This window comes from Rhinatrema bivittatum, chromosome 2, assembly GCF_901001135.1.
Source record: "Rhinatrema bivittatum chromosome 2, aRhiBiv1.1, whole genome shotgun sequence".
NCBI classification, from domain to species: Eukaryota; Metazoa; Chordata; class Amphibia; order Gymnophiona; family Rhinatrematidae; genus Rhinatrema; species Rhinatrema bivittatum.
In genome coordinates, this window is record NC_042616.1 from 555,400,991 (window position 1) to 555,421,512 (window position 20,522).

Here is a 20,522-nt window from a genome sequence, read left to right on the forward strand (position 1 = left end):
TTCCAGGCAGAAGAGAAGGTAGGAGCAGGCAGCGAGTCAGGGAACATGGGCCATCGAGGAGCGAGTATCGGTTTCCTGATAGCGACCTGAAAAGCAAGTGAGGCCCCTGAGAAGCGGGTACTCCATTAGCGTTAAGAGTCCAATGAAGATTGGAGGCAGAGTAGCTGGGTATGGAGAGCGAAACCCATCCGTAAGAATCCCCTTGCTAACTCAAAGGCTAGCAAACAGTGTAGGCTTTAAATATCTAGGCAGCGTGAAGTCATCACAGGGGGACGCCCCTGAAGTTCACGCCAGGTAGAAAATAAGAGCGAGGGCCGCACGCCGTGCACTCCCTAAGGTACAGATGGAGCATGGTGGGAGGTAGCATCCAAGCTGGTCCTGGAACGCCGGAGAGGATGACAGACAGATGCCACGGCAGCCAGACGTCCATTAACAGCAAGAGGAGGAGCAAAAGGAGAGAGGTAGGAGGAGAGCAGCCGTCGGGAAGGGACGGTTGCAACAGTACCCCCCTTCAAAGGGCAGTCTCCTCTGCGGGTACCAGGTTTTGGTTTCCAAGAATGCGAGAGATGAAACTGATGGAGCATCTCTTTGTCAAGGATATTAGCCAGAGGCTCCCAAAAATTTTCTTCGGGGCCACAACCTTCCCATGATAGAAGGTATTCCCAGGTTTTGCTTTGTTTGCAGACATCAAGAATGGCTTTGACTTTGTATTCTAGATCATCTTCTGCATTGATGGAAGATGGTTCCAGAGATTTGGAAGAAAATTCACTGATGATGAGTGGTTTCAGAGGTGAAACATGAAAGCGTTATGGATGTTCAATCCAGGTGGTAACTTCAGACTGTAGGTAACATTGCCAAGACGTTGGAGGATTGGAAATGGTCCAACGTAGCGAGGAGCAAATCGAGAGGAGGGTAACTTCAGTCTAAGGTGCTTAGTGGATAGCCGGACTTTGTCACCAGATTGAAAGACAGGCCCTTTGGAAAGATGAGCATCATAGAACCTTTTGGTTCGTTTACTTGCTTTGAGTAGCATTGCTTTCGTCTGAGTCCATAATTGATGGATTTCTTCAGCAGTGGATTGAGCTGCTGGGGACGTCACTGAGAACTTCAGTGGAAGTGGCGGTGATGGTGAACGTCCATATACCACTTCAAATGATGTTGATCCAGTCGATGTTGCTGGATGAGAATTAATGACGAATTCAGCCCATGGTAACACTTCTGCCCAGTTATTCTGATGGCAGCTCACATAGGCCAGAATGAACTGTTTCAGGGTCCTATTCATCCATTCTGTTTGGCCATTAGATTGAGGATGATAGGCAGATGTATAATCTAGAGAGATGTCGAAGAGTTTGCACAGGGCCTTCCAGAATCTTGCCGTGAACTGTGATCCTCGATCAGAGACTATGTGCTTCCGTAAGCCGTGGAGGTGGAAGATATGGACTATGAAGAGCTTTGCAAGTTCCAAGGCTGAAGGTAAGCCAGGCAGTGCCACGAAGTGGGCCATCTTACTGAAGCGGTCAACTGTGACCCAGATGGTATTCATACCTCCAGAAAGGGGTAGATCAACTACAAAATCAGTAGCGATATGCCTCCAGGGCTGTTCCAGAGCTAGAAGCGGTTGCAGCAATCCCCACGGTTGGCCAGAAGTAGATTTTTGCTTGGCACAGTTGACACAAGATGACACATAGGAGAGTGTGTCTTCCTTGATAGTTGGCCACCAATAATACTTCTGTAGCTTCAGCAAAGTACGGGGTTGACCAGGATGGCCAGCCAGCTTGGAATCATGTGCCCAATAGAGCACTTTCTTTCTGAAATGTTTTGGCATGATGGTCTTACCAGCGGGCACATAATGAGTTGCTGCTAAGATGACTTTCTTTGGGTCGATTATGTACTGCAGCTCTTCTGGAATATCCTCCAATAGGAAAGAGAGTGATAGGGCATCCACTCTGGTATTCTTGTCTCCGGGGAGATATTTGAGCACGAAGTCAAAGAGGTTGAAAAATAAGAACCATCTAGCTTGTCTATGGTTAAGACGTTGCGCATGGCAGAGATACTCTAGATTCTTATGGTCCATAAACATGGTAATTTTATGTTGAGCGCCTTCGAGCCAAGGCCGCCATTCCTCGAATGCCAACTTAATAGCTAGGAGTTCTTTGTCACCAATCCCATAATTCTTCTCTGCCGGAGAGAAACGTCATGAGAAGAAAGAGCAGGGACGTAAGGACTTGGAATCTCCAGTCTGGCTCAAACCAGCCCCCACACCGACATCAGAGGTGTCGACCTCTACGATGAATGGCTTGTTGGGGTCCGGATGCCATAGGCATGGTTCTGTGGAAAAGGCAGTCTTTAATTCTTCAAACACAGAAATGGACTCTGCAGACCATTTAGAAGCATTGGCCCCTTTCCGGGTCATAGCAGTCAAGGGCATCGTTAAAGAAGAATAGTTCATTATAAAGCTTCTATAGTAATTGGTGAACCCCAAAAATCAACTCAGGGCCTTCAGGCTGGTAGGTTGGGACCAGTTCTTGATACTTTCTAATTTTTGGGGATCCATCTGGAAGCCATCTTTAGACACAATGTAGCCAAGAAAAGGCATGGAGTCTTTATGGAATTCGCACTTGGATAGCTTGGCGTAGAGTCAGTGTTCACAGAGTCTTAGTAGAAATTGCTTGACGTCTTCTAGATGAGTAGACAGATTCTGAGAAAATATCAGGATGTCATCTAGGTACACTACGACACTCTTGTACAACAAATCCCGCAGAATGTCATTCATCATGTTCTGGAACATGACAGGCCGAAAAGCATTACTAAGTACTCAAAATGACCGTCTCGAGTGTTGAAAGCCATTTTCCACTTGTCGCCACTGCGAATCCAGACTATTTATTTTTATTTATTTAGCACTTTTATATACCGACTTTCCAATAACAGAGTTACTGATCAATTTGGTTTACATTCTAAACAGAAACATTGACAAGTTAATGTCTTACAATGAACAGGTAGCAGGAACTTGGATACAGATATATGGGGTTAATAACAACGTAAATGCTACGGAGCCAAATGTAGGCTAAAGAAATAGGTGATAGGTATAAGGCTGGGTATTTGATTTTTAGACTGCCAAGGATTCATAGATGAACTGAGAGTTCTTTGGGGGGTAATAGAGAGACTAAATTGTAGGCCTCATTCAGGTCAAATTTTGAAAATATCTTGATCCCCTGAAGCCAATCAAACAGCTCTGAGATTAAAGGCAGGGGGTAGCGGTCTTTAATCGTAATCTCGTTCAGACCTCGATAGTCGATACAAGGATGTAAGGTACCATCCTTCTTCCCTACAAAGAAGAATCCTATCCCGGCTGGCGACTTTGAAGGTCTAATGAAACCTTTCTGTAAATTCTCCTTGATGTACTCAGACATAGCCTTATGCTCTATTGCAAAGAGTGGATAAACACGTCCCTTAGGAGTTTCAGTGTTTGGTTTCAGCCGAATGGTGCAGTCGAAAGATCTGTGTGGAGGGAGGATGTCAGCAGCTTCTTTGGAAAACACATCACTGAATGACGCGTATTGAGGTGGCAGTCCTGCCATCACTGGAGTAGTAGGCATGCAGAAAACAGGAGAAACTTCCTTGAAACATCTGCCATGACAAACTGGGCCCCAGTGGGAGAGTTCCAAGGAGGACTAGTCGAATTGAGGCTGATGAAACTGCAACCAGGGTAACCCCAGGACGATAGGGTGCATGGCCTTCTCTAACACAGAGAAGGGGATTGTCTCCATATGGAGGGCTCCGGTGCGAAGAGTCACTGGTTTGGTGCGATAAGTCACATCACCGGGCAAAGACCCTCCATGGATGGAAGACAAGAGTAGTGGAGCTTCTAAAGTAACGAGGGGAATCTTCAAATGTTCCACTATGCGTCGAAGTATAAAGTTGCCTCTTGCCCCCAAATCCACAAGGGCAAGAGTTTGGATTGTAGATGGTCTGCAAGTCAGGGAGACTGGTAGAGAGAGTGGAGGAGAAGGCATAGTAAGGCCTAAGAGCAGTCCTCCTGCAGGACTTAGGCTCGTCCATTTCCTGGACAAGTGGGGCATGTTGGGACATTGTGACCAGCTTGTCCACAGTACATACATAAGCCCTGTCTCTTCCGAAGTCTTCTCTCTTTGGAAGTCAAATGACTGACCAATTTGCATCGGTTCTTCTCCACTGGCAACAGGTATAGCTGGAACCATCCGAAGTGCAAGTTTAGCACAAGTCTCCTTTTGAATCGGTCCTTTAGTAGGCTTGAGTTCTTTCACCTTATCACGAAGCCAGTGGTCAATTCTAGTAGCAAAGGCCACTAGTTAATCCAGCGAGTCAGGTGCTCACGAGCGACAAACTCGTCCTTCAAGCGGGTATTCAGACCTCTGAAGAAGAAAGTTTTCAGGCATCTAGGTTCCCAGCATAATTCTGTAGCAAGAGTCTTGAACTCTATTACAAAGTCAGCCAGTGGTCAGTTGCCTTGCTTCAGGTCCACCAAAATCAGAACCAGCAACAGTCACTCGAGCAGGATCATCAAACATGGATTTAAATAAGTCAATACATCCATCAATATCCTGCAGGATTGGATCCTTACATTCCCACACCATGGAAACCCAAGACAAGGCCCTTTCATCAAGATAAGATAGAATATAAGTAGTCTTGGCGTAGGCTGTGGGGAAGTGTGCAGGTTGCAAGGCGAAATGCATGCAGCATTGGTTTAGGAATCCTCTGGTTCCTTGAATTTCTCCAGAGAAGCAAACTAGAGCAGCCAGAGGTACCATAGTCTTTATAGTTACCTCAGGTAACTGACCTTCATCGTCGACATTTTCAAAATCGTCTGAAATTAGGGGCTCCCCCGAAACGATAGAAAAACCCCATGATATTGTTCGTGGGGGTTCTCTTATCGTTTTGGGGGAGGGAGGGAAAAACAGCACACAAAAATAACCCTAAACCCACCCCAACCCTTTAAAATTAATCCCTTTGCTTCCCCCACCCTCCCAACCCCCCCAAAAACATTTGATAGGTACCTGGTGGTCCAGTGGTGGTCCCGGGAGCGATCTCCCGCTCCCGGGCCGTCGGCTGCCACTAATCAAAATGGTGGTGATAGCCCTTTGCCCTTACCATGTGACAGGGTATCAGTGCCATTGGCTGGCCCCTGTCACATGGTAGGAGCACTGGATGGCCCGTGCCATTTTTAAAGATGGCGCCAGACTTTTTATTAAATCACTATGTTAACTTCAAAAGAGTAATCTTTGAGTCTCTCCTTATTTGAACAAGGATATGGAAGTCCACTTCAGGTACAGATACAAAATTTTTCAACGCTGTTAAATCACAAGTGGATTGTGAGAAATTGCAAGAAGACCTTGCAAGACTGGGAGACTGGGCATCCAAATGGCAGAAAACATGTAATGTGGACAAGTGCATACTGATGCATGTCTGGAAGAGCAACCAAAATTATAGCTAAACAATGCAAGGTTCTGCATTTGAAGTCACTACCCAGATAAGGATCTAGACATCATAAGTGGATAATATGTTGGAAACCCTCTGCTTAGTGTGCATCAGTAACCAAGAAAGCAAATAGAATGCTAGGAATTATTAGGAAATAAACAGAATAAAACCGAGAATATCATAATGTTTCTATATCACTACATTTTTTACCCTACCTTGAGTGTGCAATTCTGGTCACTGCATCTCAAAAATGATATAGCAGAATTAGAAAAGGGCAGCTAAAAAGAAAAGGGGATGGAACAATTCCCCTATTATGAAAGGCTAAAGAGATTAGTGTTCTTCAGTTTGGAAAAGAGTAATGACTTCCTCACGGTAATGCAGGCTCTTCTTCTAACTAAACTAGATTATTGTAATTCCCTATTGTTGGGACTCCCCATTTCAACCTTTCGACCATTGCAGCTGCTGCAGAATGCAGCGGTACGGCTTTTGACTATTAAAAGAAAATATGATCACATTACGCCACTATTGATGGAGCTCCATTAGCTACCGGTGCAATTTTGCATTCTATACAATAGTTTGACTTTAATTCATAAATCGATCTACGACAATAACTCAGATTGGTTAAATGCCTCTCTGCATATACACACTCCACAATGAAACCTCAGGTCTTTGGGGAAAGCCCTACTATCCATTCCCTCACCTAAATTAGCTCACTTAACCGCAGTTAGAGAAAGAGCCCTCTCATTGGCAGGACCAGCTCATTGGAATGCCCTCCCACTTGATATTAGGCTTGAGACAAATGTAAGCATATTTAAAAAATCTTTGAAGACGAGGTTATTTGAGCAGGCATACTTGCAAACCGGCCAAGCTTAAAAGCTTAATTTCCCTCCCTATTCAGTTTTTCTGAGGTTTATTTTATGATGATTTTTATGATTATTTTATTTATATTATTTTATTTATATTTTATTAGGGAATTAGTCCATGATAATGTTTTAGGTTAGCTATATCTGTATTGTTTTAGTATGTTTAATTACTATTGTAATTTGTAATTGATGGGGGGGGGGGTTATTTTATTTTATTTTGAGATTATAATTTTCTGGGCATAATATATTAGGTTTTAATTTTGTTTTAATTTTTTGAAGAATGCTTTATTTATGTATTGTCTTTTAAAGAACTCTGTAAACTGGCTTGAAGGTATGTACAAAAGTTTCGGTATATAAAATGATCAAATAAATAAATATGATAAAGGTCTACAAAATAAAGAGTGGAGTAGAACGAGTATTTATTTATTTATTTGATTTATATTCTGCCAGTTTTTTATTCTTTCAAAAAGTACAAAGCTTAGGGGACAAGCAAGGAAGTTACTAGGTAATACATTTATGATAAATAGGAGAAATATTTTTTTATTGAATGCATAATTAAATTCTAGAAGTCATTGCTTCATAATACCATAAAAGCTTCTAGTTTAGCTGGGTTTAGAAAAGGTTTGGATAAATTCCTGTTAGAAAAATCTATAAACCATTATAAAGGTGGACTTGAGGAAATTCACTGCTTATTCCTAGGATAAGCAACATGGAATCTATTGAATTTTTTGGATCCTGTCAGGCTAGGGTTGCCAATTTGCTTTATATTTTCAGGACAGGATGATCCAGTCTTGGATTTATCCCATTGCATGCTGGGATTTATAGCTCTCACTTCCCTATTGCAGTCCCTTAGAAAAGGAAGAATACAAGTTCCTGCATGCAATGGAATAAAAAGGACTGGATGAACCTGTCTGGAAAATCTGAGCCAGTTGGCAACTCTGTGTCAGACCCTTCTGACCTGATTTGGCCACAGTTGGAAACAGGATACTTACTGGGCTTGATGGATTTTTGCTCTGGCCTAGTATAGCAAATTTTATGTTCTAAGAGCTGAGGGGAGAGGGATAGGAGGGAGCTCCATAAAGTGGCCATTATCCATAAAAAAAACCTCCCAGAAGTGATCCAAGGAAAAAAATTTGAATTTATTGGTTAGTTGTAGGGGGAGGAGGAGGAAATCAAGGCTGATCTTGAAAGTTAAGTCTGAGCTGAAGAACAGTGGCAAGACTCACCAGAGGGGGTGCTGCTCCTGCTCACATTATAGATGTATTTGTTTTATTTATTTATTTATTTATTTTGAATCTTGTGGTCCACCACTTCCAAAGGATTCTGTTCAGTGCGGATAACAAACTTACATACATAAAACAATTAAAACAACAATAAAACAGCAAATAAAAATGATTAATATCCAAAAACATCCTTAGAAAATATAGCCTTACTTTTTCATCTGAATTTCTTTCTATCCCTTTCTTTTCTCAGCTGTTCTAAAGTAGCCACTGTTTCTTCATGTGTCCATGCCTCTGGCGCTCCTCTGACAAACCATACATTCCAGCATCTGCTTCATCCGTGTGAGCCACTCAAAATCTAGGGTGACATTCCCTTTCACTTGGGGATCAAGCAGTGTAGTAAGTTTGTATTCCTTGTTTTCCATTAGAGGTATCAGTTTCTAATGCACTTGATGCCGCAAGCAGTCCACAAACTACAACACCTCTGCTTTCACTCTCGTGTCCTGTGGAAGCCCTCCAAATTTCCATCAGACAATTTACTAGAGGAATCAAATTGCCCAAGATGGTGTTTCTGGAACTCAGGTCCTCTGTGGCATCCTTGAAGAGCTTCAAGATTTCTACTAACTGCCTCATGACTGCCCAGTCATGATGCCCGGGGTGGGGGGGGGGGCAATTCACACCTATTCCTATTTCCTGAGACAATTACGAATGGATTTCTGCTGCTTCACTAACCTCTGCAGCATCAGGTACAATGAATTCCAAAGAGTGCCACTATTAGCGATGAGGCACTTGAGATTAGAGATGTAACTCGTGTCCTGGATCGCTTAACGATCGATTTCGGCTGGGAGGGGGAGGGAATCGTATTGTTGCCGTTTGGGTGTGTAAACTATCGTGAAAAATAGTTAAAATCGTGAGCCGGCACACTAAACCCCCCTAAAACCCACCCCGACCCTTTAAATTAAATCCCCCACCCTCCCGAACCCCCCCCCCCAAATGCTTTAAATTACCTGGGGATCCGGCGGTGGTCCAGAACGGCGGCGGTCCGGAACGGCCCCCTCAATAGAATCGTGTTGTCTTCAGCCGGCGCCATTTTTCAAAATGGCCGCTGCAAAATGGCGGCGGCCATAGACAAAAATGATTCGACGGAGGAGGTCGTTCCGGACCCCCGCTGGACTTTTGGCAAGTCTTGTGGGGGTCAGGAGGCCCCCCCAAGCTGGCCAAAAGTTTCCTGGGAGTCCAGCGGGGTTCCGGGAGCGATTTCTCGCCGTGAATCGTTTTCGTACGGAAAATGGCGCCGGCAGGAGATCGAGTGCAGGAGGTCGTTCAGCGGCGGTCCGGAACCCCCGCTGAACAACCTCCTGCAGTCGATCTCCTGCCGGCGCCATTTTCCGTACGAAAACGATTCGCGGCGAGAAATCGCTCCCGGAACCCCGCTGGACTCCCAGGAAACTTTTGGCCAGCTTGGGGGGGGCCTCCTGACCCCCACAAGACTTGCCAAAAGTCCAGCAGGGGTCCGGAACGACCTCCTCCGTCGAATCGTTTTTGTCTATGGCCGCCGCCATTTTGCGGCGGCCATTTTGAAAAATGGTGCCGGCTGAAGACAACACGATTCTATTGAGGGGGCCGTTCCAGACCGCCGCCTTTCTGGACCACCGCCGGATCCCCAGGTAATTTAAAGCATTGGGGGGGGGGTTCGGGAGGGTGGGGGATTTAATTTAAAGGGTCGGGGGTGGGTTTTAGGGGGTTTTAGTGTGCCGGTTTTCCTGCCCTCCCCCTTCCCCCGATTTACGATTTTTTAACGATAAATCGGGGGAATTGGTATTGTATCGTGGCCCTAACGATTTTTTGACGATTTAAAATATATCGGACGATATTTTAAATCGTCAAAAAACGATTCACATCCCTACTTGAGATGCATCCCAATTTCTTCTTGCTTCTGTCTGAGAAGCTGCCCTGCCTTTACGCTTTATACTCCTCTCAGATTTTCCTCTTATAGTATCCCTTCAATTTCTTCTGATTCAGACAAGCCAAGAAAAGAATGTGTGAATTGGTGGATGAAAATATTGCTTTCACTGCATTATCTCTAGTGAGGAAAGAAGAGATTGCTGCTGTTTTGGGGCCTTGCAATTTTCCTGCCATTCTCTAAATGCTCTGCCAAGTATTCATTCTGATAGGCCTTGGACCCCAGCCCCAGGGCATCTTTCACTATCAGATGCAGAGTGTGTGCAAAACATTGGACAACCTCTTTACAATTATATATGCCATTGTCTGTGACAAAAAAAAACCCCTTTATTTAAACTCCTTGCTCTTCTGTCTAGTTGCCAACTCTCCAGCATCTCTCTTATGGCTGATAGAATATTTGCTGAAGTATGGGATTCATCCATTGACTGGGTGTGCAACAAACTACACTTGCACCCTGACACTCCATCCTAACTAGAGCTGCTGCCTGTCCCTGCTTCTGTCAGGTTCCACCAGTGTGCCATTAGGGAGAGATAAGAGTGTGTAGCATTCCTGGAGGTCCAAATTTCATTGGTGAAATGCATGCTACTCCCTTCTGTCTTAGCCAGCAAAGCCTGGATGTGACAACAGCATTGATTGTACAGGCTGAGGATGACCTTCCTACTAAGGGTGGTCCTGGAGGAGATTTTGTAGTGTGGAGATGCCAGCTGCACAAAATGCTTAAAGCTCACATTCTCCATTAGCTGCAGGGGCTGGTCGTGAGAGCAATCATTTCAGAAATGTTCTTCATTGCAACTTTTGATGTTGTCTGTCTCCCACCCTGGACATTGCTATCAAACACCACCCACTTTTCTCAATATTAGATTGGTGCTTCTGAAGCTTGGCAGGCAGCTGCTGGCCTGCCACCTGACTGCTGGAAGGGGTCAAGGGCATGGGATCAGCTTGGAGAATACTTCTTTTTTTCTACCACTTTCCCCTCACTGGAAGAAAGGGGTCCCCAGGCTACTACTAGTACTTCCTCTCTCCCCAGATGCCAGTAACATAGAAACATAGAAATGACGGCAGAAGAAGACCAAACGGCCCATCCAGTCTGCCCAGCAAGCTTCACACATTTTTTTCTCTCATACTTATCTATTTCTCTTAGCTCTTGGTTCTATTTCCCTTCCTCCCCCACCATTAATGTAGAGAGCAGTGATGGAGCTGCATCCAAGTGAAATATCTAGCTTGATTAGTTAGGGGTAGTAGGGGTAGTAACCGCCGCAATAAGCAAGCTACACCCATGCTCATTTGTTTTTTCCCAGACTATGTTATACAGCCCTTATTGGTTGTTTTTCTTCTCCCCTGCCGTTGAAGCAGAGAGCTATGCTGGATATGCATCGAAAGTGAAGTATCAGGCACATTTGGTTTGGGGTAGTAACCACCATAACAAGCCAGCTACTCCCCGCTTTGTGAGTGCGAATCCTTTTTTCTTTTCCCCTGCCGTTGAAGCTATGCTGGATATGCGTGAAGTATCAGTTTTTCTTCTCCCCTGCCATTGAAGCAGAGAGCTATGCTGGATATGCATCGAAAGTGAAGTATCAGGCACATTTGGTTTGGGGTAGTAACCGCCGTAACAAGCCAGCTACTCCCTGCTTTGTGAGTGCGAACCCTTTTTTTTTTTTTTTCTTCTCCCCTGCCGTTGAAGCGGAGAGCTCTGCTGGATGTGTGAAGTATCAGTTTTTCTTCTCCCCTGCCGTTGAAGCAGAGAACTATGCTGGATATGCATTGAAAGTGAAGTATCAGGCTTATTTGGTTTGGGGTAGTAACCGCCGTAACAAGCCAGCTACTCCCGTCTTTGTGAGTGCAAATCCTTTTTTCCACATTTCCTCTTGCTGTTGAAGCTTAGAGCGATGTTGGAGTCACAGTAACCATGTGTATGTTTATTGAATAAAGGTATTGTCTCCAGGCAGTAGCCATCATTCTGGAGAGTCACCCACTCTTCATTGGCGGCCTCTTGACTTTATGGATCCACAGTGTTTATCCCACGCCCCTTTGAAGTCCTTCACAGTTCTGGTCTTCACCACTTCCTCCGGAAGGGCATTCCAGGCATCCACCACCCTCTCCGTGAAGAAATACTTCCTGACATTGGTTCTGAATCTTCCTCCCTGGAGCTTCAAATCGTGGGTTCTGCTTCTGCAGGTGATTGTGCATACCAGTGTTTGTCAGATATCCATTAGCTTCCTTCAACTAATATCCTTTGCACAGTGATTACACTTCATAAAATTTGAGTCCTCTCTGATTTTGAAGTGGCTCTAGATCATGGATTTCTTCTATGATCCTTTCTCTACATCCTTGGTGGAGGATGCTGGCATTGGAGCTGAGACAGAGAGAGGACTCTGAAGAACATTGCCTGGGGTATCAGTCATGCTGTCTACCTGTGTTGCCAGCTCTTCAATATTATCCTCATTTTGCTCTATTTCCTCCTTCAATGACATGGATGATGCTAAGACACTACTGATTATTCCTCTCAAATTTTCCTCTTATAGTATCCCTTCAATATCTTTGATTCAGACAAGCTAAGAAAAGAATGCCTGAATTGGTGGATGAAAATATTGCTTTCACTGCATTATCTCTAGTGAGGAAAGAAGAGATTGCTGCTGTTTTTGGGCATTCCTGTTCTATTCAACTGTCTTGCTGCTACTCTCTGTGTGCAAAATGTCTGTCATCTTCTCCCTCTTTTCCAAAACAGAATGGAATGAAACTTGTTCATTGTCATCTGCACTCTGCAAGTAGCACATGCTCATCTCCATATATGAGTTTCTTCTGGATAGAACATGCTTCTGCCTTATTAATCTTGAAGAAATCTTTCAATTTAGGTGCAGGATTAGATCTTTGGTCCTTATTGGCACTGCCAGCCTTGACAATTTGGTAACATTTCCTTTACCTACTCTGCCTTTACCTATCTCTGACATGATTGATTTTGTCACTGGGGGATTCAATATTAAAATGTTTTTATATTTTTCAGTGGATCTGTAACTGTATGCCCACTGATTGTTCCATGTTAATGTGTGAGTGCGGAGAACACTGAGACAATGCTGCACTGAGTGTCATACTGTGTGTACTAGTTCTGACAATGCTGAGCTTAGCAACAGGCTCCACAACACAGCTTAATATGCTTCAGTCTCTGCACTGTGCTCAGTACTCATCTACTGCCCACTGACCATATTGCCCATTGCCTACTGTCCAAGCAGGCAGATACAAAATCAGTAGCAGTACTGTGAGCAATTCTCCACACTCTGCCACCACCTTCCCCAACAGGAGAAAACAATTGTAACATACTGACACAGTGCTTCTGCAGCAGTGTCTGCTTGTCTTCCTCTGCTGACCAGCACAGTGAAAAACTGAAATGAAGAGCAGTCACAAAGTTGTTTGGGAAAGCTAACTAAGAACAATTAAACAGTGTCTTTCACAGACAATTCCTTCAGAAAGAATGCACAACAAATCTTAGACATACTTATTCTTCAATATCAGCATCATTGGATCTGGTGTGCAGTGATAGAATGCATTAGAAAAATGCTTCATTGTGATACATCATCTCTGTTGTCTCCATGACAACTTACCCATGTCTGACAAGGCCATGAGGTCATAATGACTCACTAGGAAGGGGTGGCTGGCATACTTAGTATCAATTTCTAATTGTACACCTGTTACTCTCACACTGATTTCTATGGGGCCGTTAACCTTAATGGTTCATAGAAATTAATTTGGCAAAAACAAATGAAACAAATAGGATTCTTTTAATTTAGTGGTCCCTCTCCATTTATTTCAGGGAGCCCCTAAAAAAAAACCAAATTGGACCAAGATGCCCATTCATTTTAAACAAATTCACAATCCTGATATAGGACGGGCAGTACTTTATAATCCCATTTCCATGTGTAAAGCATTGTTTTATAGACATGTGCATTCATTATTCCTGAATTAGACAACTTCAACGAAATTGTCTAATTTGTCATGGTTCGGGAGCACCGCAAAACGTGCAGAATTTTTCTGAAATTTTAAAAAAGTTCATAGTTCTTGTTAGTTCATGCTAACAGGAGTTAGCATGAACTAACTTAAAAATGTTAGTGCACAATAACTAAACACACTAGTGAATCGAAATTTCCTGCAGGGGCCCGAAAATGAAGCCCAAACTGAAAAAAACCCCAAAGAACATCTCTTTACTCATTGAAATGGCTTTGAAAATTACCATATATGAGGGCAGAGGTAAAACTTTCATGTAACTTTAGCATGCAGATTATACCACATGTTTTTAAACCAAATTTAAATACAGAGTTAAGCTTTGACAATTCCTGTATAAGTGCCCTGATACACACACAAATTCACCGGCACTATGTTACACCTGCTTTATCAAAGTTGTAAAATGTGGGATAATTTATGTACATACTTTTTAAAACAAAAAGGTATTTATTTATTTTTTATTTACTTATTTTTTCAATGGATTTATAACCAGCATCCTCCAAACTTTGGGAGGCATATAAAATACATACATAAAAATCATTAAAATAGACATAAGAACAGTCAATATTTCAGCAGAGTGCAGAAGAGAGCTAATGAAAGGGTGCATGAGATGACCAATGTAAAGCAACTAGCTGCCAATTCAGTCTCAACTGTGTCCCAACTCTGAACTCCAGAACAATTCTCCCTACTACATGTAAAAGTGTGAAAAAAATGGATTATGTGCACACTTTTATATGCACTGAGGCCCAGGCTATTTTAGAATAGTCATTTATGCACCTAAAACCATGTTTTACATGCATAAATGGCTTTGAAAGGTAGGGATGTGCATTCATCCTGGTTCGGCCACCTCGAAAAACAAAGCGTTTTTTCCTGAAATTTTGGGAAAATTCATTTTCCGGGGTTAGTGCGCACTAACGGGGTTAGTTCCGGAGATGGTTTTCAGGGGTGATGAGTCAGACAAACTGAATGAAATCACTGTGAACCTGGAAGATATGTAGTAGGCTAGATTGACAAACTAAAGAGTAGCAAATCACCTAGACCGGATGGTATGCATCCTAGGGTACTGAAGGAACTCAAAAATGAAATGTCTTATCTAATAGTTAAAATTTGTAACCTATCATTAAAATCATTCATTGTACCTGAAGACTGGAGGGTGGCCAATGTAACCCCAATATTTAAAAAAGGCCCCAGGGGCATTGCAGGTAACTATAGACCAGTGAGCCTGACTTCAGTGTGGGAAAAATAGTGGAAACTATTCTCAAGATCAAAATCATAGAGCATATAGAAAGACATGGTTTAATGGAACACAGTCAATATGGATTTACCCAAGGGAAATCTTTCCTCACAAATCTGCTTCATTTTTTTGAAGGGGTTAATAAACATGTGGATAAAGGTGAACCGGTAGATGTAGTATATTTGGATTTTCAGAAGGCGTTTGACAAAGTCCCTCATGAGAGGCTTCTAAGAATACTAAAAAGTCATGGGATAGGAGGTGATGTCCTTTCGTGGATTAGAAACTGGTTAAAAGACAGGAAACAGAGAGTAGGATTAAATGGTCAATTTTCTCAGTGGAAAAGGGTAAACAGTGGAATGCCTCAGGGATCTGTACTTGGACTGGTGCTTTTCAATATATATATAAATGATCTAGAAAGGAATACAATGAGTGAGGTTATCAGATTTGCGGATGATATAAAATTACTCAGCGTAGTTAAATCACAAGCGGATTATGATACATTACAGGAGGACCTTGCAAAACTGGAAGATTGGGCATCCAAATGGCAGATGAAATTTAATGTGGACAAGTGCAAGGTGTTGCATATAGGGAAAAATAACCCTTGCTGTAGTTACACAATGTTAGATTCCATATCAGGAGCTACCACCCAGGAAAAAGATCTAGGCATCATAGTGGATAATACTTTAAAATCATCAGCTCAGTGTTCTGCAGCAGTCAGAAAAGCAAACAGAATGTTAGGAATTATTAGGAAGGGAATGGTTAATAAAACGGGAAATATCATAATTCCTCTATATCGCTCCATGGTGAGACCGCACCTTGAATATTGTGTATAATTCTGGTCGCTGCATCTCAAAAAAGATATAGTTGCGATCTGGAAGGTACAGAGAAGGGCAACCAAAATGATAAAGGGGATGGAACAGCTCCCCTATGAGGAAAGGCTGAAGAGGTTAGTAGGGATGTGAATCGTGTCCTCGATCGTCTTAACGATCGATTTCGGCTGGGAGGGGGAGGGAATCGTATTGTTGCCGTTTGGGGGGGTAAAATATTGTGAAAAATCGTGAAAAATCGTGAAAAATCTAAAAATCGAAAAATCGAAAAACCGGCACATTAAAACCCCCTAAAACCCACCCCCGACCCTTTAAATTAAATCCCCCACCCTCCCGAACCCCCCCCAAATGACTTAAATAACCTGCGGGTCCAGCGGCGGTCCGGAACGGCAGCGGTCCGGAACGGGCTCCTGCTCCTGAATCTTGTTGTCTTCAGCCGGCGCCATTTTCCAAAATGGCGCCGAAAAATGGCGGCGGCCATAGACGAACACGATTGGACGGCAGGAGGTCCTTCCGGACCCCCGCTGGACTTTTGGCAAGTCTCGTGGGGGTCAGGAGGCCCCCCACAAGCTGGCCAAAAGTTCCTGGAGGTCTTTAAGATCCATTAACGGCTACTAATTAAGTTTACTTAGGGAATAGCCACTGCTATTCATTGCATCAGTAGCATGGGATCTTCTTAGTATTTGTGTAATTGTCAGGTTCTTGTGGCCTGGTTTGGCCTCTGTTGGAAACAGGATGCTGGGCTTGATGGACCCTTGGTCTGACCCAGCATGGCAATTTCTTATGTTCTTATGTACTTAACCCCCATTAGTGTGCACTAACATTGAAATGTTAGCATGCACTAATGGGGAGTTAGTACGCGCCAATGGGAGTTAGTGTGTACTAACCCCGAAATTCAGGGCAGCCGAAAAAAATCGGCCCAAACTGCAGCAGGCCGATAACGAAGGCCGAACCAAAAGGTTCGGCTTAATCACATGTCTATTGAAAAGTCACCCCAGTATGAATAGGGAAGGGTAATAAAAATGGAACTTGATTGTTGATTCAACAGTGGCATCTTACAGTCCAAAGTTAGAATCAGCAGAATGCTGCATTAGCCTCAGCATTTTTTAAAAACGCAGTGATTTAAAATTCAGTGGGCAACCATGGTTAATAACATTAAATTATAAACTCTGTGGAGCAGGGATTTATCATACCTTAACACTTATTTATCACTATTGTATGCTGTTGGGTATGCCCAGTAGCACTATAAAAATTTTAAATTTAAACATTTACATTTTTGACCCAAGTTTGGTTAAAGTAATACAATAGTGACAATGACCTGGTTCAGATAATACCTTACAGTGGACTCAACTCACCAAATTTTATCAAAATACCATTTTGAATTGCTGTGGCTAAATGCACAAGATGTTACTAGGAGAAAGTATACCAAATTAAGAAACAATATCTAATCATTTAGCTTCTTTTAAGCAAAATTTGAATCAGGCATCATTGAAATATATCTCCTGCTTTACTTTAATCAAAAGTAGCAAAACTAAACAAGGCCAAACCAGATTAGTTTGTTTTGTTTTATTGTCACAGTAATGCTATATACATTTAATTGACATGCAATATGTGAAATACGTACTCAAATAACTATTATCATTAAATACCTCATCTTCTGCTTTTGCAAGATCCCGCTTAAGTTCTTCTACTCGGATTCTTAATTTTTTCATCTCTCCCTCATGTTGTTCCACTCTCCTGTTAGCATGGTCCAGTTCTGCCATTTTATTTTGATACTGCTTCTTTAGCTTGTGGTAGGCATGTTGAAGATCAGCTAATTCCTTAAAAAGAACAAATTACCATTCACATACTAATGAACCAATTCATCTAAAAAATCCAGTTATAGATAATGTATTCCAGAAGAAAGATAAACTATGGAAGGCTGTTATAAATCTGTTATAAAAAAATTATGCAAAATGAATGCTCTATAATCATGTACTGTAACCATACGAAAACATATTTTTCCTTTTAGAATTTCTTAAATCTAGTTTCCATCCCGGTGATCCCTAGGAAAGAACAGTAAGGTGTGAGAAGGAGTGTAAGAGGTGCAACTGGTAATTACTAGAGATGTGAATCGTGTCCTTGATCGTCTTAACGATCGATTTTGGCTGGGAGGGGGAGGGAATCGTATTGTTGCCATTTGTGTGTGTAAAGTATCATCATAATCGTTAAAATCGTGAGCTGGCACACTAAAACCCCCTAAAACCCACCCCCGACCCTTTAAATTAAATCCCCCACCCTCCCGAACCCCCCCCAAATGCATTAAATTACCTGGGAGTCCTCCGTAGCGGCGGTCCGTGGCTAAATCGGGGGAAGGAGGAGAGCACGAAAACCGGCACACTAGATCGTGAGGTCTTCAGCCGGCGCCATTTTTCAAAATGGCCGCCCCAAAATGGCGGCGGCCATAGACGAAAAAGATTCGACGCAAGAGGTCGTTCTGCACCCCCGCTGGACTTTTGGCAAGTCTTGTGGGGGTCAGGAGGCCCCCCCAAGCTGGCCAAAAGTTCCTGGGGGTCCAGCGGGGGTCAAGGAGCGATTTCCTGCCGCGAATCGTTTTTCGTACGGAAAATGGCGCCGGCAGGAGATCAACTGCAGGAGGTCGTTCAGCGAGGTCCGGAACCCTCGCGAGATTTCCGGACCTCGCTGAACGACCTCCTGCAGTCGATCTCCTGCCGGCACCATTTTCCGTACGGAAAGCGATTTGTGGCAGGAAATCGCTCCTTGACCCCCGCTGGACCCCCAGGAACTTTTGGCCAGCTTGGGGGGGCCTCCTGACCCCCACAAGACTTGCCAAAAGTCCAGCGGGGGTCCGGAACGACCTCTTGCGTCGAATCGTTTTCGTCTATGGCCGCCGCCATTTTGCGGCGGCCATTTTGAAAAATGGCGCCGGCTGAAGACCTCACGATCTAGTGTGCCGGTTTTCGTGCTCTCCCCCTTCCCCCGATTTAGCCACGGACCGCCGCTACGGAGGACTCCCAGGTAATTTAATGCATTTGGGGGGGGGGGTTCGGGAGGGTGGGGGATTTAATTTAAAGGGTCGGGGGTGGGTTTTAGGGGGTTTTAGTGTGCCGGTTTTCGTGCTCTCCCCCTTCCCCCGATTTAGCCACGGACCGCCGCTACGGAGGACTCCCAGGTAATTTAATGCATTTGGGGGGGGGGTTCGGGAGGGTGGGGGATTTAATTTAAAGGGTCGGGGGTGGGTTTTAGGGGGTTTTAGTGTGCCGGTTTTCCTGCCCTCCCCCTTCCCCCGATTTACGATTTTTTGACGATAAATCGGGGGAATTAGTATTGTATCGTGGCCCTAACGATTTTTGATGATTTAAAATATATCGGACGATATTTTAAATCGTCAAAAAACGATTCACATCCCTAGTAATTACCCTTTAAGTGACCACACTATTTTATTCAGGAATTGCAGTATATGATAATGGTCTATGGTAGAATTAATTTTGTTTTCAGAGAAAATTGATTCTGTCTAAAGATCTCTCTCACTGTTAAATTATGTTCTTCATCTTTTGGAGGAGAGTGGCAAAGGAGAAAAAAAATGATGCCACTGTAAGTGAAAAGAAGGAACATCCTACATGTACTGGATATTTCCTTGAATATTGCATCTTTGGAATCTGCAAAGGTAGGGCAACAAGATTTTCTTGGGAATGGTTATATATTTTACTTCATTGTATTCATTTTATTCCTTTTCTTTAGCGAATTATCATCTGTCCCTTATGTTACCAGAAGAGGCCTGAGAAGCAGATAATTAAAAGTGTGCCCCAGTCCTTCTATGGTTAGAAGAATGCTCGATGTAGATAAACTTCTGAGAAGTACAGTATATCTCAGCATGTTACTAAACAATGCTATAATTAGGCATCTTAATGGAGCATCATATAGGCTGTATTTATACAACCCTTCACTGAAAACTTCAAGAGGCTGATATTCAAAAACATGAGTTCCTAGATTTAGTCATTTAAAATAGGACCTGAGTTTGGCACCTATTTTCAGCCAAACTTTAGGAACTAACCCTTACATTCATCAAAATGCTAGAAATATAGTGGAAATAATGCCCATGAAAAAAAAAAGGATGGATGAAAGAGAAAGAGAGAGAAACCTTTATAGAGAGCACCATGTCACTCTATTATTTATACAACTGTAAGAGGGGACACTTTCAACTCGGGGCAGGTTTGGGAGGATGGATTTACATACACAGTCAGAGGAATTAATTGCAAATTTGTTATGACTGATGCATTTCTATCATTTGAATCAATGAAAGGTACCAACAAGAGGAGTTGATTGGTACAATGCAGTCTGTAGCTAGCTTCAAACAAGAGTACATGAATACATGAAAAGCCTAAATTTAGGAATCAGCCCTAATAAATTTTCAAACGGGTCAATTTAGGAGCCTAATAAAAAAGTCAGTAGACTAGAACATTTTTTGTATTAATTTTTGTATTAATTTTTCTTCATTTTCTTATGTGGAAGTAAGATTTAGTAAATGTGCCAGTTGAGTCCTCTGTGTGAGATAGATATGAAGAAATATGTTAATTTTGGCTTTTCTTCTGTAGGTACAATAATCTGTAAAGGGGAAAAGGCTAAAAACTGTGTTCACATGAAAAATATTTATGCATTTATTTTCCAAGTCCTAGCTAAGCATGTGCAAAATTGGGAAAGTATACAGGTGCCTTAGCTGATAGCTCATGTGAAAGAAGATGTAAATCTTTAAACACTTGTACAGAAATAAGAAAAAAGGGCAACAAATCTATATACACTAATGCTTATTGTATGGCAAATAAAGTTCCAGATCTAGTGACAATTATGGAAGAAACTGACTTGGATATAGTGGTGGTCACAGAGATATAGTATTTCATTCTTCCTATGTGAACATATTTAATTCATTCCTGTGAAGTATTAAATTCATTATGTTTATTCTTTGCAGAGA

The 20,522-nt window shown here is 42.8% G+C and overlaps 1 protein-coding gene across 2 annotated transcripts in view; it reads right to left on the reverse strand.

The window, feature by feature from the left end:
- Nucleotides 1-20,522, reverse strand: part of CCDC102B (coiled-coil domain containing 102B) — an 810,362-nt gene that overhangs the window by 326,545 nt on the left and 463,295 nt on the right. For both annotated transcript variants that reach the window (XM_029590911.1, XM_029590910.1), the window contains one exon: nucleotides 17,203-17,373. In XM_029590911.1, the coding sequence (XP_029446771.1) occupies nucleotides 17,203-17,373 (171 nt within the window). The remainder of the gene's footprint in view (nucleotides 1-17,202; nucleotides 17,374-20,522) is intronic.